We start from the raw sequence: 15,446 nt of genomic DNA, 5'->3' as shown, positions 1-15,446 counted from the left end.
AATAACTTCCCTGAAAATATTTTACAACGGAAATCATTTTATACCGAAACAAATAGAGCATTACAAAAAAATTAAATCTCATTTCAATTTTATATCACTTTAATCATTTCTTATTTGCATTCAAACAAAAAACTTATAATTTTTTCACTTTTTTTCACAAAAAAATAAATAAATCTCATTTCATTTTTATATTACATTAATTACTTCTTATTTTTATTCAAACGAAAAATTCACGACAAAACTCTTTTACCAAACACACCTCAACCATTTAGGGTATCTTTGGGTGTTTAATTATATTGTATTATATTTTATTATGTTTGAAAATGATGTTTGTGTGGGTTTTTAAAATTAAAATTGTATTCATGTTTTACCCGTTCCGTTTTAACCCAATTTTAAAAAATTGAACCCAACTAAAAAATAAAAAAAAAAAAATTAATCCAACTCAAACGCACCACAACTGTTTATCTTGTATTTCATCCAATTAATTAATTCTTTTTTCCTCACTCATTCAAAATGCTTGACTGTTCATCAGAAAATTACAAATTTTTTAGAGCATTTTTCCACGAAAACTCGTATTTGACTTGATATAGTGCTTGGAGAAAAAAAAAGCTAAAGACGAAAGGGCAAAGAAAGGAGGAAAAAGACCCTTCTACTTTTAAAATACGTAGTTTGAACGAGTCTTTCCTACTCCCATTTAAAAAAGCAAAGATTTTTATGAAATGGACAAAAGAATAAATAATAGCTAGCATGAGGGGCACCCGATCGGAATCTCCTATATGTATAGTCAATTAATTAAGAAAGGATCCAATACAGTTTACTTATCTAAACAAATTGAAAGTCCTTCTAAACATAAGGTGGAAAGTGGCTTATTTGGTTCGATCGATTGAATGTACGATTTTTATTTTTATTTTTTATTTTTTTTTATAGTTGTTTTTAAAATCGTGAATAAAAGAAAATTAAAATTATGTTTAAATGGTATAGAAAACAAAAAACAAAATTGAAAAAACATGTTTAGAAATGTGAATTATAGTTTGAAACAATTGAATATATTTTAAAATTCATGTTTAGTGGTGAGTGGTTTTTCACTAGCTAATTTTTCTGACTATTTTTTCCTCGGTTTTTGCTGGTTTTTGTGTGCGGATTTATTTGGATTGAATTTTGCATTTTTCTGACCCAAACATAAATTCAGGAAATAAAAAAAGAACTGAGCCGAAATTTAGCTGCGTAAACTATTGCAATGTTAATTAAATAATTAATTTATTATTATATATCAATTTAAAATCTTAAAATAAATAATAATTTAATATAGTATTATAACTAATTAAGATTCTAATTCTACACTTAACTCCCCCTTAAGTTAGTCAACCCTTTTTGATATTCAGAAAAATATGAAAAGGTATTAAAAAAAAAAAAAGAGACTAATCCGCTATGTTTCTATGTTTCCGTACGTTTTTAGTGTAGAATTACTCTAAAGTTAAACCGTTCAAAAAAAAATTACTCTAAAGTTAAAGTTATGGATTTGAAGAGGATTGTATTTGCTTTGATAAAGATTAGATTAATCTAATTTTAAATATTTCATGGGATCAAATCACTTTAAGTTAAGAGATTTGATTAGAAATATTATACTTTATCGGATATGTAATTATAAGAGACTAGTTATAGGACTTATCAGCAATGACAGAGCCACTAAGAAGCTTGGGGCATGTCTAATGGCCCCCCAAGCCCAAAGGTTTTCTGTATTCATGTTATAGTCATTGCCGCTAACGCAAGGAATGACCCGCCCATACCCGTACTCGTACACCGTTGTCTTGTTGGCCGAGCAGTTGAGGAAGGTGAAGTTTCCGACAGCTGCAAATTGGAAAGGAGAGCCCGAGAGAGTGAAGTTCTGCAGGAAGCGTCTAGCAAAGCAGTGATCTGGGTCGTCGATATATATTGCTTGCTTGCTTGTTGTAGTCGATGTGTTCGACAACGACGTCACCGGAATAAGGGAGAGTAAGGATTGCCTGGCTTTGGTTGTTGCATGAGAGATCGAATCCCGGATAGCCGCACGATTGGTCAGTTTCATGTCTTTCAGACGGAAAGGGAAGTTGACGAGCAGGTTTTCCCTGCCACCACAAGACGAAGTTTTGCAAATTATGGCGCTTGAAGTTATGTGAGGAAGGACGAAGAAGATGAAGAAGGTGGACAAGAAGACTTGGAAGGAGGCCATTTGTGCGAAAGTGGAAGCTACAAAATATTCGGGAGGTGTGAAGGAAAGCCGGAAGAGAAATGCTAGAGCATCTTCTGGTGTTTTCTTATTGTTCTCTTGGAATGGTATAGATGTAATTAAAAAATTATATTTATGTCCTTTTGGATAGCATAGTTGCAATTTTTTAATTAAAAAAATTACATCTATGCCATTTCAGAAAAACACAAGAAGATGCTGTAACATTCCTTAAGCCCGAAAGCTAGATAGTTTAATAAAGCTATATGGGATAGGACTCTTTGAAGTCAAAATAGCCTGTATTTTCTTTTTGTAAATTTTCCTTCAAATGTAAGAATAATTTGCTTTTCTTTTCTTTTTTTCTTTTGTAATTTTTTTTAATATATATATATATATATATATATATATATATATATATATATATATATATATATATATATATATATATATATATATATATATATATATATATATTTGATCACCTAATAATATATCCTTAATTTTTCTTTTGATTACCTCATTATAACTTACTTATATGTTTAAAAAAAAAAAATCAAACTATTCATTTTTAAAAACCTACATCATATATTTAGTAAAATGCTACTATTCACACTTATTTATCATTTAAAACTCATTTACAAGAGATGAGAGATTAGTCAAAACACATCATGTCAATCGATATAAAATAAATAAGATAATTAGATACCCTAATACTTAGCATTTTCCTACTCCATAATGCAGGGGAAACAACAAAAGAACAATAAAGACGGAAAAAGACCTTATATATTTTAAAAATCCATAGTTTGAAGAAGTCTTTTTTTCTATGGAAAATGCTAGAATCACAATCCCCACCCAACTCTCGTACAACCCCAAAGCGAATTGGGGTGGGACCCATTGTGTAGGCCCCACCTCAATATGTCTTGAAGTTGTGCAATAATTAGGTGGGAGTTGTGAATGTATCAAGCCCCTTTTCCTATTCCAATTTAAAAGTCAAAATATGGCTTTGTTTGTTATTGTTTTATTATTATTATTATTATTTTTTTTAAAAAGTGAAAATAGTTTTAAGTATTTTGTAATTATTTTATGAGAAATGATCCCTACACTCATTTCTCACAACAACCCCACAACAAGCTGACGTGGCGGGTAATATTTTATTATTTTTTTGTTTATATTGTAGATTTTTCGGTAATATGTTGTTTTGAAAAGAAAAAACAAAAGTAAAAAAAATTAAAAAATTAACAAACAAAGCTTGAGAATGCACCTTGACAATGGTATCCCAGGAAATAATATCGTACGATTTCCATACCCTAACAACATGATAAATGCGGATAAAAATTCTTTATAATCTTTTTAAAATTGTAGATTCTCAAATTATGTAAATTTATATCGTTTCATGTATCAAACAGCGTGCAAAATGTTACATATTAAAAATGTGACATGTTAACAATGAGAATTGAATATATTTTTATCAGGCTTTTACACTTTATATCGTATAAAAACTTTGAATAAAAAACTATATTTTGGTTTAGTAAAGAAGAAACGTCTCCTCAAAATTGAAGAAAAAATCTTTTGGAATTTTTTTTTTTAGTCTTGATAACGTTTTATATCTTTAATGTTTATCATTTTTCACTCCGTTCAATATAAAAAACGATATGAATTCACATAATTTGAAATTCTAAAAAATCCTAATCCAATAACTACACCACTTGCCTGCCCTTGGATCACCAATAAAGTCCATATAGTAAGGGTGATTCCAAAGAGTGGTTATGGTTAAATTTCCTTGAGTTACTAAGGATATTTTGTGGAATTTCCTGTCTAAATTCCATGCCATTCGAGATGAGAATTAATAAGAAAGAAGGTGTGGACGGTGGATCCAAGTGCATCGGGTAGGTGAGCCCTATATCTTTTGGGTTGCCCAAAATATTTAGCTTGTTAGGTAAGAAATTGTTTCTTGAAATATTTATTTGAATAGTAGTAAGAAGTAATTAATGTGATATATAATTTAATAATGTTTTATAAAAATGTGAAATTTTTTTGTTTTGTAGTGAATTTTTTTTTATTTGAATAGTAATAAAAAAATCATTGATGTGATATAAAAAGTGTAAAAAAATTAGAATTTTTTTATTTAATTTTTTTTGGAAAAAGCGAAAAAAAATAGAATGAGAGTTAGAATGGTTTGCCAGACAAGCTTATGAACTCTACACACCTTCTTCCTTGTTTTTTTTGCCCAAATTGGACATAATTAGGATTACAAAAACAAAAACAAAAAAAAATTAGGGCATCCCCGTTGAGTTGGTAAACCAAATGCCGTATTAAATGGAGTAGTTTGGTAGATTCAATAACTGTAATCGCCGCAAGAAATTTGTATTTATCAAATGATACTTCCAACTTGAAAAGTACTTTAAAAAAATTAAAGATACTCCTTTTATTTTTTGAGTTAAAGTTAAGAGATCTGACCCGTTTAATTAAATTATACAATATTATACACATTAAACCAAACCCAATATTCAAATAGAAATTGTCACCCTTTCCTTAAGACTAACTGAGCATTGCCTTTTGCTTTCTGCAATATTTGATTGTGTACCCATGGAGGCCCATCCCAGCAGTGGGCTTTGATGTGGATAATTATGGATAGTATGATTATGTACATTGTAAGCCCAATGATGCATTATTAGTCCAAAGAAAATAATCATCCTAAAACCTAAATATTTTCAATAGGTTAGGTTAAATTGGGATGGGCATAATAAAGAAAGATATGTTAAACCATTATCTTCCTAATTTTGTTTTATGTTTTGAAAATAAAAAGGCTAACTTCATTTTTAATGACTCTCAAAAAATGAACCAAAGCAAAGTCTAAATAAAAAAGTTATTCAACTCAGGTTAAGCTCGTTTCCCAAAGAGTAAAAGCTAGCTAAATCAAGTCATAAATTGTCAATTTTTTTTTTATTTTTATTTTTTATTTACATAGAAAAATGATATTTTTATATTTTCTATACATTTTTTATACATCTCATTTTTAAATTTACCTTTAGATTTATGGGATCCACGTTAAACCCCACAAATCTAATGATAAATTTGAAACTCGATTATATGTATATGTACCCAAAAAATATATAACAGATGTAAATAAATGTATCATTTCTTTTATATATATTGTTTTGAATTTATTAGTAAATTATTCAAGAAAATCATTCATTAAATTCATTTTAAACGTAAATGGAATGAATTCACTGTTTTTATAGATAATTTTAAGTTTATTGGAAAAGCGCAAAGACGTAACCAAAGTATACATGAAAGATCATATACATTTTATAACCCTAAAAGGTAAATATCTGCTTTTATTTTACTAATCTTTCACTTTTCTGAGAAAAAAAAAGATCATGTAAACATATGGAGGTACTGATAATTACATACATAAAATGAAGAAAAAAAAAGAAAAAAAGAAAGAAAGAGAGAGAGATGAAAGAAAACATTAAACATAAAGCACAAGGAAATCCCCAAAAAAAAAAAAAAAAAAAAACTCACAATTTGGAGGGAATATATCACGCATTTGATTTGTGGAAACACACCTAGGTTCCCTCAGGGTGACACGATCTGGCGGGAAAATGTCCCAATAGTCCTTGCCACATATAAAGCCCTAACTCTCCAATCTCAGCCCTCATAACCTCTCTCTCTCTCTATCTCTCTCTCGTCGAAACCCATTTCTTCTTCTCTTTCAGTCTCATCGACATCTGCGTGCCCTAGAAATATCTTAGGTACCTTTCTTCGAAATTCCCCTTTCCTATTTTTTGTCGAATCTAGGGTTTCATTTTCTAGGGCACCCAAAAAGTTCACATTTTTCAACGATCTCTTTCACTGATATTGAACTTTGTGGTTTGTTTCAGTGAAATCTCGGGTACGGAGCGTGGCAATTATTGGTAACGTAGTTGGTGAAGAAAATGGCGGATGTGTTTGACGATGAAGCTGAGCAGACCGTGTCGATCGACGAGTACCTTAAGGGCGTTGAAGAGCAAGAGCTGGTCTGCTTCTTTCTCACACATAATCGAAGTTTTTCTATTTGATATTTTAGTGGTCAGGGTTTATAATCTTTTGGTTGCTACGAGAACTGAGGAAAAGATGTTAATTTGGGATTCTGAATTAAATGTTGTGTTTGTGGTTCATTTACTTATCAAAAAAAAAAAAAAAATGTTGTGTTTGTGGTTTTAGGTTTGCGTTGAATTTCTGATGAATAAATTGTGCTCAAATAGATATATGTATAAGGAAGAGTTAAGTGCCGCGTTTTGTTATTCTAATAGAAAAGTTATATAATTCAAATTATTAGTTATTTTTTGGTTAGCAGTTTCAAATGTTGATGAATTTAGAAAATCTCTGTAAATTATGTGGCTCGTTACTGTGGATTGAACACCTAAGACTGGAAAATTAGTTATTTGGATGATGTTGAGTGTAATGGCAATCACATATTCTTGGTCCTGAAGCTTTTCCGATGGTTAATTTAGTTACTGTTTAGTTATGTGGCAATCAATTGTTTTGCCTCCGAGCAGAATGGAAGGTAAGTGTTGCTTCTGGAAGCAATACAAGTACTTGAAAAGCTAAGCTAACCGAAAATGTCTTGGCCTCTTAATTCAAGTTTTTGCCCAACTATTTTGCTTCATCAACAATGGATTGTTACTTGTCAGATGGCTTTGGCTGGAAATATATTTGGTGGGAGCTCATGTTTTTTCCTCTTTAGCTCACATTTTTGTCTTCTATACATTTTATTGGATATTTCTTTTGACAATTTTCCCTCTTTTCCTATTCAGCCTCTTTGTTTTGAATGCCGATTGCTTGGATACCTTCACGTAATAAAAAATTCTGTCTGAAGCATGCATCTCAATTGGGCTTTTGAAGTAGATTTAGTTTCTGATCCTTACTACTACTCAATGTTTAACTCAGTTTAGTTCATTATATAGGAAAACCTACAAAATCATTAAGCTATGTTTCTTAATGTGTTTTGGGGAGTGTTTTTTGCTTTTGGTTAGAAAAAAAATGTTTTAATGTGACATAAAGGTGAATAGTGAATACCAAAACAAAAATTTTAACAAACGGATCCATATTGGGCCTCAAGTCTTCTTGTAAGCCCAAGTTATGTCTCATCTCCTATCTTCTGTCCCAACCACCCCTCCCCCATATATTGTAAAAGATTGATGTCATTTATATATTGCACTTACACATTTTTTGGGTTAAACTATTTTCTATTCATTAATTTTTGACTTTTAGGAAGCGGACCTGGTTTTGGGGGGTGATGAGGGCAAAGAATGTACTTATACTAATGGTTATATGAAGAGGCAGGCAATTTTTTCATGCCTGACTTGCACCCCAGATGGAAATGCTGGAGTTTGCACTGCTTGCTCCTTGTCTTGCCATGATGGCCATGAGGTATTCTTACTCCAATAGCTAATAGGTCTAAGGATTGTTTAGTTACATAATTTTTTTCCCGAATGAATTGTGCCTGTGATTTTTGTTGTGAATGATAGTATAATGTTATAATGGCCAAGCAAAATGTTATGTTCGATACATGAGGGTAGAGGGATCTAACTTTTTTTTTTTCCCTTTCAAAGAATAGATGTTCGATACATGCTATAATGACCTATTTTCATGAAATTTCTTCTTGCTTTTTATATATTTTAATTTGCCTAAAAAAAAAAAAGAGAATTTATTTTTGGGATAAATGCAAAATCAGTTCTTATGGTTTCACCTACTTGAATTAGCTCCATGTCATAATTGTGTCTTTTCAGCATGTACTTATTGTTCTGTTATGATCATTTGTGAAGGCTGGTGATGAACTTTTTAACAGATCCATACTTGTTGAAAATGTATCAAGCGGCTAAAATTCATAATAGTGATATTATGGGATTTGATATGGGTTTCATCTCCATGATATTTTGGACCTGGAATTTGCTTGGGTTTCAGCCACTCCTTTTGTGGATATAATATTTTTGCTTTCTTGTTTCTTTTAACAAACATGAATTGCTTTAAGTTTGTCTGACATACATTTCAAACCACCATTTTTGTTTTTGGATACTTTGAATATGGTCTTAAAAATAGGTTACTGTTTTTTCCCCTTAACTGAACTATGATTGTTTTTTGTTTGGACTGGTTGCTTGGGTGGATTCAAATTCTATATTCTATCAGATTGTTGGACAGATCATGGAAATGGTATCTGTTGTGCTATGAACTGATATATCCATTATGCCTTCTATCTGAAGATTTATAATACTAATGTAAACTAAGCATATCATATTTATCAATTCTGTAAAGACTTTAAAGGATACTTGAATTTGTCTAATTTCTATATGCTTATATCTAATGTTGGTTTCTATTGCTCTACTGGAACAAGATTGTGGAACTGTGGACCAAGAGAAATTTTAGGTGCGACTGTGGAAATTCAAAATTTGGGGAGTTCTTCTGCAAGCTTTTCCCAAATAAAGATATAGAGAATGTTGAGAATTTGTATAATCATAACTTCAAAGGCTCATACTGCACGTGTGGTAGGCCCTATCCTGATCCTGTTGTTGAAGAACAAGTAGAGATGATACAGTGCTGTATATGTGAGGACTGGTTTCACGAGGAGCATCTCGGTCTTGAGCCTTCTGATGAGGTTAGCTGCTTGTGCTTTCACAATGGCTCCAAATCATTTTTATTTCTTTTGTTGTTTGTTCTTTTTACCTTTCATGAATCATCTTATGGTTTCACCTACAATTAGTCATGGCAACCACGAGCCAGTCCATGTTTTGGGGTTCACCATCTGTCGTGGGTGGTATTTTCTGTTGAGAAATTTGGTTCTTCTCTGAAGCTGTCTTTTTGGTACTGTCCCCACCCCATCCCCATTATACTGTAAAAATAGTTAAATGATGTGGCTTAAGATCATAAGTCATCAGTTGAAAGGGTTCGTTTATTCTGGATCCGTGATGTTCTAAGCACAACCCTAATAAAAGGAAATATTGTTAATATATTGATATTGTATTTAAACATTCATAAACCCTTTTGATCACTGCCCATTGTATTAAAATTTTTGATTATCGGCTATAGTTGCATTCCTTGGGTTTGTATGTGAAATTTAGGCTTCGGCTGTAATTAGACGAGCTTTTGGGAGTCTCTCTTCTTCACAAACTTTGAGGCCCTTGCCTCTTTGTGTGTTATGTGATACCATCAGTTTTATGTTTTGTTTGTGCCCACCATTCATTGAAAGAAAGTTAGCCTTAACATAATGAAAGCATTACCCTTTTTTTTATTTTTTCCAGATGTCATTTTTTTAACACTTCATCTTGTTTATGTACTCAATTGTTTGCTGAAACTGAAACTAACATTCTATTTCAAAGAGTTTCATTTTAATTTTTCCTGCCACAGTGGATAAAGGTATATGCAAACTGTTCCTTGTTGTGCATGTGAATTTCGACATCATTCCACTTCTTTTACCATTTAAGTAGTTTGTTGAAAGGTGTCTAAGCTTGACTTCTCTCTCTGAATCATTCTTTAAAGAAAAGCCACAATTTTAAAACTTCTGCTCCCCTTCTGTAGACTAAAAAAGGGGTGAAAAAAAACCACCAACATCATTTTAGATACTTTCTAAATTGGCGTAGCATTTTTTCTTCTTCTAAATTGTCATTTTTTCAATTGATACCCATCTTTCTACTGTACCACAGGTTCCAAGAGATGAGGAAGGTGAACCTCTGTATGAGGATTTTATATGTAGGGCCTGCTCAACCTCCTTTTCCTTTTTGGGATTCTATCCTCAATCCATATGGGCAGCAGGGAGGCAGTGTGATGCTATTGTTGATACTAACAAGGATAAGAATGTGTCAGAAGATACATCGTCAGCTAGTGGATCTGGAAAACTAGAGAATGATGTCAATGCTCATAATTATCCTATAAAAGATCATGCTAAAACCGATTCTGCATCTGTCTCTGATGGGGAAGGTTTGTCTCTTGGAGAAAATTCTCAGAAGAATGAAGGTTCAAATCAAAGCACAAAAGATGCCTGTCCATATACAACCTGTGTTCTTGGAGTTAACCTGGGGGCTGCTTCTCCTGCTTTAGAGAGTAAACCGCTGTTTCTTTCCAAAACCTGGCGCGATGTCCTCTGCAGATGTGAAGAATGCTTAGTTCTTTACAGCAAGAAGCGTATAGCTTTTCTGCTTGACAAGGAGGACTCAATTGCGGAGTATGAGAAAATGGCAACGCAGAAGAGGAAAGAAAAGTTGCAGCAACAGGAGGGAACTGAGCTAAATTTACTTAATAAACTTGGTCATATAGAGAAAATAGAGATTCTAAATGGTATTGCAGATATGAAGGATGAGCTTCGTACTTTCCTGGTATGTCCTTGATTATAGACTTCTTAATGGCCTATATACTGCTTTTATAGTGCAGAATGGGCCTAGGGAAAGCATGGAAGTTGGCGTTTTCTTTGTTCCATTTTTTATTTTAAGGTACTGTGCCAACATGTACGCTTATGCATTTTCCTTTTGTTTGGCAATTTTTTTCCCCTTCTCTTTCCTTTTCAGGAGTCAAAGGACTCATCGAAGCCAATCACAGCTGATGATGTCCGCCAGGTATTTGAGAATCTCGCAAAGAAGCGCCGCCGCATAGAGTGAGTTTTTTTGTTGAATCTTTACTGCAATTTCCTGCATGTGTAAACTGTAAACTTCCCAGTTGACTGTGGAGCTATCCAAGTTCAAGAACATTCAGAAAACAAGCATGACATGGTTTTAGACTGTTCTGAATTAGAATTGTGCTACCAGCACAAAGCACTTTGCTGTGTAAATTATGTGCTTGTGCGTTTAGAAACTTAATTGGGGCTTTTCTTATGAAGTGCAATATTTTGAAGGCAAGTGGATCCTGTTTTTCAGTGATATGCTGCAATTTATATGAAGACAAGGTCTGATCCTTGGTTGCCCCTGGCAGAAGAAATATGTTGTTGATACCATACATAAATACATGCATGCATGTTTTTCTTCTTTTCCCCTGGCAGAAGAAATATGTTGTTGATACCATACATAAATACATACATGCATGTTTGTCTTCTTTTATTTTTAAAAAAATGTTACCTCTGCGCATTGACATTCACTGTTCTAAATGTTGGCTGGAATGTTTTTCAGTTCTAAAGTGTCTGTCTTTTTATTTTAGTCTATATTGGTTGGGGTGTGAGGGAAGCCACGAAATATGAGATTTTTAGCAAAAATTATCCCATACCCCAGAGTAACACTTTCTCTTTTTATATGAATGGTTGGGTTTAGTCATGAATTTTGCATGCGAAACTCATTGTTAAGTGAGAGAACAGAGTATTCCTCGAATATTCGATTATATATATATAAACGAAGTATTCCTCGAATATTAGGCATCTTTAGGTGGGGGGTGTCAATTTTGTTATTCAATTTGAATTTTTTTTTTTTTTTTTTTTTTTTTTTTTTTTTTTTTTTTTTTTTTTTTTTTGTTTTTCCTTAAAAGCGTAAATCCACACCGTTCCATGTTATTCATACATTGTATTTAGAGTAATCTTCCGTTTGTTTCGGCGTAAAATGATTTCGGCATTTTACGGTATTTGGTAGGAGCGAAAATAGTGATCAACGAAAATTATTTTCGGTTTGATTGTAAAAGTTTTTTTAATTTTTAAAAAACGATTTAAGGTTTTAAAAATTGTAAATTGTTTTTCGAAATTAAACTCTTCGTCTTTACATGCACGTTTGATATTCGATTGTCGAAATTAGGCAATAGTTGGTCGTCGGAATCCAAGAGACGCCGGAATCCGGCAACATCCGGCCACTAGAATATTATCGGGGTCAAAATTTGGCCGCCATCGCCGGATGCTGGTGGACTGGATTCCGGTCGAATCTGACTGGAATTCGGCCATGTTCAGAAGAAGCCGGTCGGATCTAATTGGGTCTTGCCAAAATGACCGGAATCCGGTCGGATCTGGATGGATCTGGGCATTGATTTGGCCAAAATTCGGCCATTTTGGTCGGATCTAGCCACACATGCTCTCCGGAGTCCGGCAACGGCGACCGGACGTTGGCGGGTTTCGGTGACAGTTACATTTTCACTTTTCTTAATTTTTTCGTGCTAACCAAATCATCAGAAAATATTTTCAAAATTTTTTTTTTTTTTGAAAATGATTTCATCAAAAATATTTTACGACAAAAACTATTTTACATCAAAAGAAACTTAACATTAGACTAAGACAAGCAACGAGGAATTGCTTGATCCCTTGACCTTTAGTTGGGCAACCAAGAAAGCAACTAGAAGGGTTCGACCACTCCAACTCAGCTATTGGAGGTAACTGAACCATGTCGCACCATCCTTGTCGCCAAATGAAGTGGTTCGAGCTCCTTCGATGATTGGGTTGGGAATGGCCAAATCACCGTTATGGTCAAAGAGGATGATTCAATCCCCAACAAAAATGAAGTTAGGGTAGTCGAATCAGTTTACAACCAAAGAATTAGCTTGGCCTCTGGGATGACTTGCACATCACCCCCTGTAACTTGTATACACTGCAAGCCATTTCTTTCTTCTTTTTCTGTGTTATGTGCTGTCATGACTGGTACATATCAATTTAAAATAAGCGACCTAAGAATTAAGAAATACTACATATCCTACCTGAATTTAATCTCAATTAGCTTTTTCTTCCATGATTCTTTTGTCTTTTTGCTTTTCATCATTTCACTTGTCCATTAAGCAGATTATATAATAAGAAATAAATAAAAAAATCGTCCCGACTTTTGATGCTTTTAGATTTAATTATTTTATTAAAAAAAAAAAAGAAAAAAACACATCAAACCTACAATATATATGAATTTTTTTAATTATATCTAACAAAAAGATAGTGAGGGTGGACCTCCACCCTCTTGCAAAGGCCGCCAAAGGTTGGCGTATGCCGTGGCCTCCACCCGTGAATGATTTGAGATACTTTCCACCTCTCTTCTTTTTCTTTTTCCTTTATTTTTATTGAATGTAATAGAAATTTTATACAGGTTGTGGATTTGATATGCCTACTTTATTACGTGGCTGCATATAACTTAAGGTGTATTTGGAAATGCGATTTCGTAGATAAAAAATGTGATTTTAAACCAAATCGTAGAAAATGAATGCTTTGAAATTGCCTTTTAAAAAATTTACGATTTGAAAATGTAGAAAATTTGTTTTTTCAAAATGCAGGCAATAGATATTTTTTTTTGAAACGTAGAATTTTAAAGATTAAACTGCGATTTTAAAAGAAAAATTTCGATTTTATCAAACGTTCAACATTATTTTTAAAAATTATGTTATCAATTCACACATTTTTAATTTACAAACCTAAACAGACCCTCAGAAATTGATTGACATGGCGAAAACTCTATTCTTAGGGTTCTTGGTAACATACAGAGAGTTTAAAACTTTTTTTTATAGTTTGTTGGCACGTTTTAGTATGTGATTGAATGATGTTAAAATTTTGTTTTTAAAGTGATTGACAAGTGTATATATATATATTTGTTATATGTTGCCGCGCATTAACAAATTGTAAAAGAGTTGAAAATATAGCATTACTCAATAATTAATAGCCTTTTTTTTTTTTTTTTTTTGGGGGGGCATCAGGCATCAGCTACTGTAACATGATGATGAAAGATTCAACCCATGCTACTTTTAAGAGTGCGATATTTTTTGGCTTAACAAAGGATGATAAACTTTTTGGATCGAAATGGCCCTCTACATTCTAATTTATTTCAACATTTTCCAGAGAAAGGAGACGATCAAGAAGATAATTATATACTGGAACCGAAGGGTAGTATGGGAAGTTAGTAGGAAGGAAGATTATTAAAAGTGTGGGTTTACGGGACAGCTGTCCCAGCTTTTTTCATCGTTAACAACTTTTACTAATTTTATTAATAAATCTGACGGCTCTACTCAATTATTTCTATCAATATATTAGTTTAATGGACTAAATGGCAAAACAAAAAAGAAAAAAGAAAAAAAAAATGAAAACTATGAGAGAGTGATGTAGAAAGAGCAATTGACGGTATATATTTTCGGGAAAACTTCCTTTATCATCTTTAATTTTTAATTTTTTTATTTTTTTATACTAATATTTTTAAATTTTAAAAAATGTCAATTGATATATCTATTTTTCAATTTCAAAAGTTGACATGGTTTACACGTTAAGGTTGAGGGAAGCACGAAGCATTTCAAAACCCTGCATCATTTCTCTTGCTTTTTATCACATGCTGCATTAGTCCACTCTATACTCAAGCTAAAATTCGATATTCTTAATTTGTGTACAATAACAAGTCTAAGCTTTCTTTTGCTTTTCCTTTATTTACTTTTGAATTTTTTGTTTGCCCCCCATAAAAAAAAAAAGGAAGTCTAGAATAAAATTTGCCACATTTTGGTGTTCACAAGGAGAATATCGTTATAAAAACAACGTTTAGAGAACACAGAATTTGATGTGAACCAATGAGCAAGTAACAAAATACAAAAAGAATAAATCGAGTAGGTCCGTAAAGGGAACCTATTAAATAATACTTCTAATAATCAAGAAATGAAACTTATATACAAAGTTGTTCGGTCTCACAACAATTAAACATGCCTAGCTCAGGAGTTAGAATTTGACTTCAACTATTGATCTCTAATTGGAATTAATATAGATTCATTTAATAAAAACCGATCTTCACTCATATTTATGTTTAATTCTTATATTTATAAGATGATTTTGCATTTCAAAAAGTCAAGTTGCAAGCATTTGATTAATATTGAGGAAGATCAGAGATGTCTTGTGAGTTCATCAACAGAAGATGTATTGATATAAAAATTAATCCATAATATTTTAATTAAAAAGTCTTAAATATTTAGATTAGCCCCAAGAAAATGTTTGGGAGATACTGAAAGCAAGTTTTGTTGGCTTTTCTTCTTTGTCCACTTGCTTGGCATCACTCCTCTAGTTCTCTTGCATTTACACTCAAACTATAATTCAATATTTTTTGTGTACAATAAAAAGTCTAATCTTGTTTATTCTTGGTTTACTTTTGATTTTGGTGTTAAAAAGGAGAATTACATTTTTATATTTAATTAACACGAAATTCGATGAGTTGGACCTAAATCATCAATAAGTATTCGGTGAGTGCAAGCCAAGCCAACCTTTGTTTGCCTCTTTGATTTTATTTATCATAAAGATATATCTTTATTCCAAGTTTTGTAACTTTTGTATATGGTACGTTTTAGTCACATTAGGATGATCATT

At 32.2% G+C, this 15,446-nt stretch overlaps 2 protein-coding genes across 2 annotated transcripts; one reads left to right on the top strand and one right to left on the bottom strand.

The window, feature by feature from the left end:
- Window positions 1-1,642: 1,642 nt before the first annotated feature.
- Window positions 1,643-2,209, bottom strand: LOC133854552 (putative RING-H2 finger protein ATL21A). The gene has a single exon (XM_062290787.1). It carries the CDS (start codon window positions 2,207-2,209, stop codon window positions 1,643-1,645), a length of 567 nt encoding a protein of 188 aa, XP_062146771.1.
- A 3,590-nt stretch (window positions 2,210-5,799) lies between these two features.
- Window positions 5,800-11,196, top strand: LOC133854853 (uncharacterized). The gene is made up of 6 exons (XM_062291119.1): window positions 5,800-5,958; window positions 6,088-6,222; window positions 7,460-7,618; window positions 8,580-8,840; window positions 9,886-10,554; window positions 10,744-11,196. Exons 2-6 carry the CDS (start codon window positions 6,142-6,144, stop codon window positions 10,831-10,833), a joined length of 1,260 nt encoding a protein of 419 aa, XP_062147103.1. The 5' UTR covers window positions 5,800-5,958; window positions 6,088-6,141; the 3' UTR covers window positions 10,834-11,196.
- Window positions 11,197-15,446: the final 4,250 nt, after the last annotated feature.

This window comes from Alnus glutinosa, chromosome 13, assembly GCF_958979055.1.
Source record: "Alnus glutinosa chromosome 13, dhAlnGlut1.1, whole genome shotgun sequence".
NCBI lineage: Eukaryota > Viridiplantae > Streptophyta > Magnoliopsida > Fagales > Betulaceae > Alnus > Alnus glutinosa.
This window is presented reverse-complemented; position numbering and strand designations above follow the sequence as displayed.

Bases quoted from the DNA above. Each gene is read 5' to 3' on its own strand.
- LOC133854552 (XM_062290787.1), bottom strand. From the start codon at position 2,209: ATGGCCTCCTTCCAAGTCTTCTTGTCCACCTTCTTCATCTTCTTCGTC.
- LOC133854853 (XM_062291119.1), top strand. From the start codon at position 6,142: ATGGCGGATGTGTTTGACGATGAAGCTGAGCAGACCGTGTCGATCGAC. The intron at 6,223-7,459 runs GTCTGCTTCTTT...TTTGACTTTTAG, and splicing joins GCGTTGAAGAGCAAGAGCTG to GAAGCGGACCTGGTTTTGGG. The intron at 7,619-8,579 runs GTATTCTTACTC...TACTGGAACAAG, and splicing joins CTTGCCATGATGGCCATGAG to ATTGTGGAACTGTGGACCAA.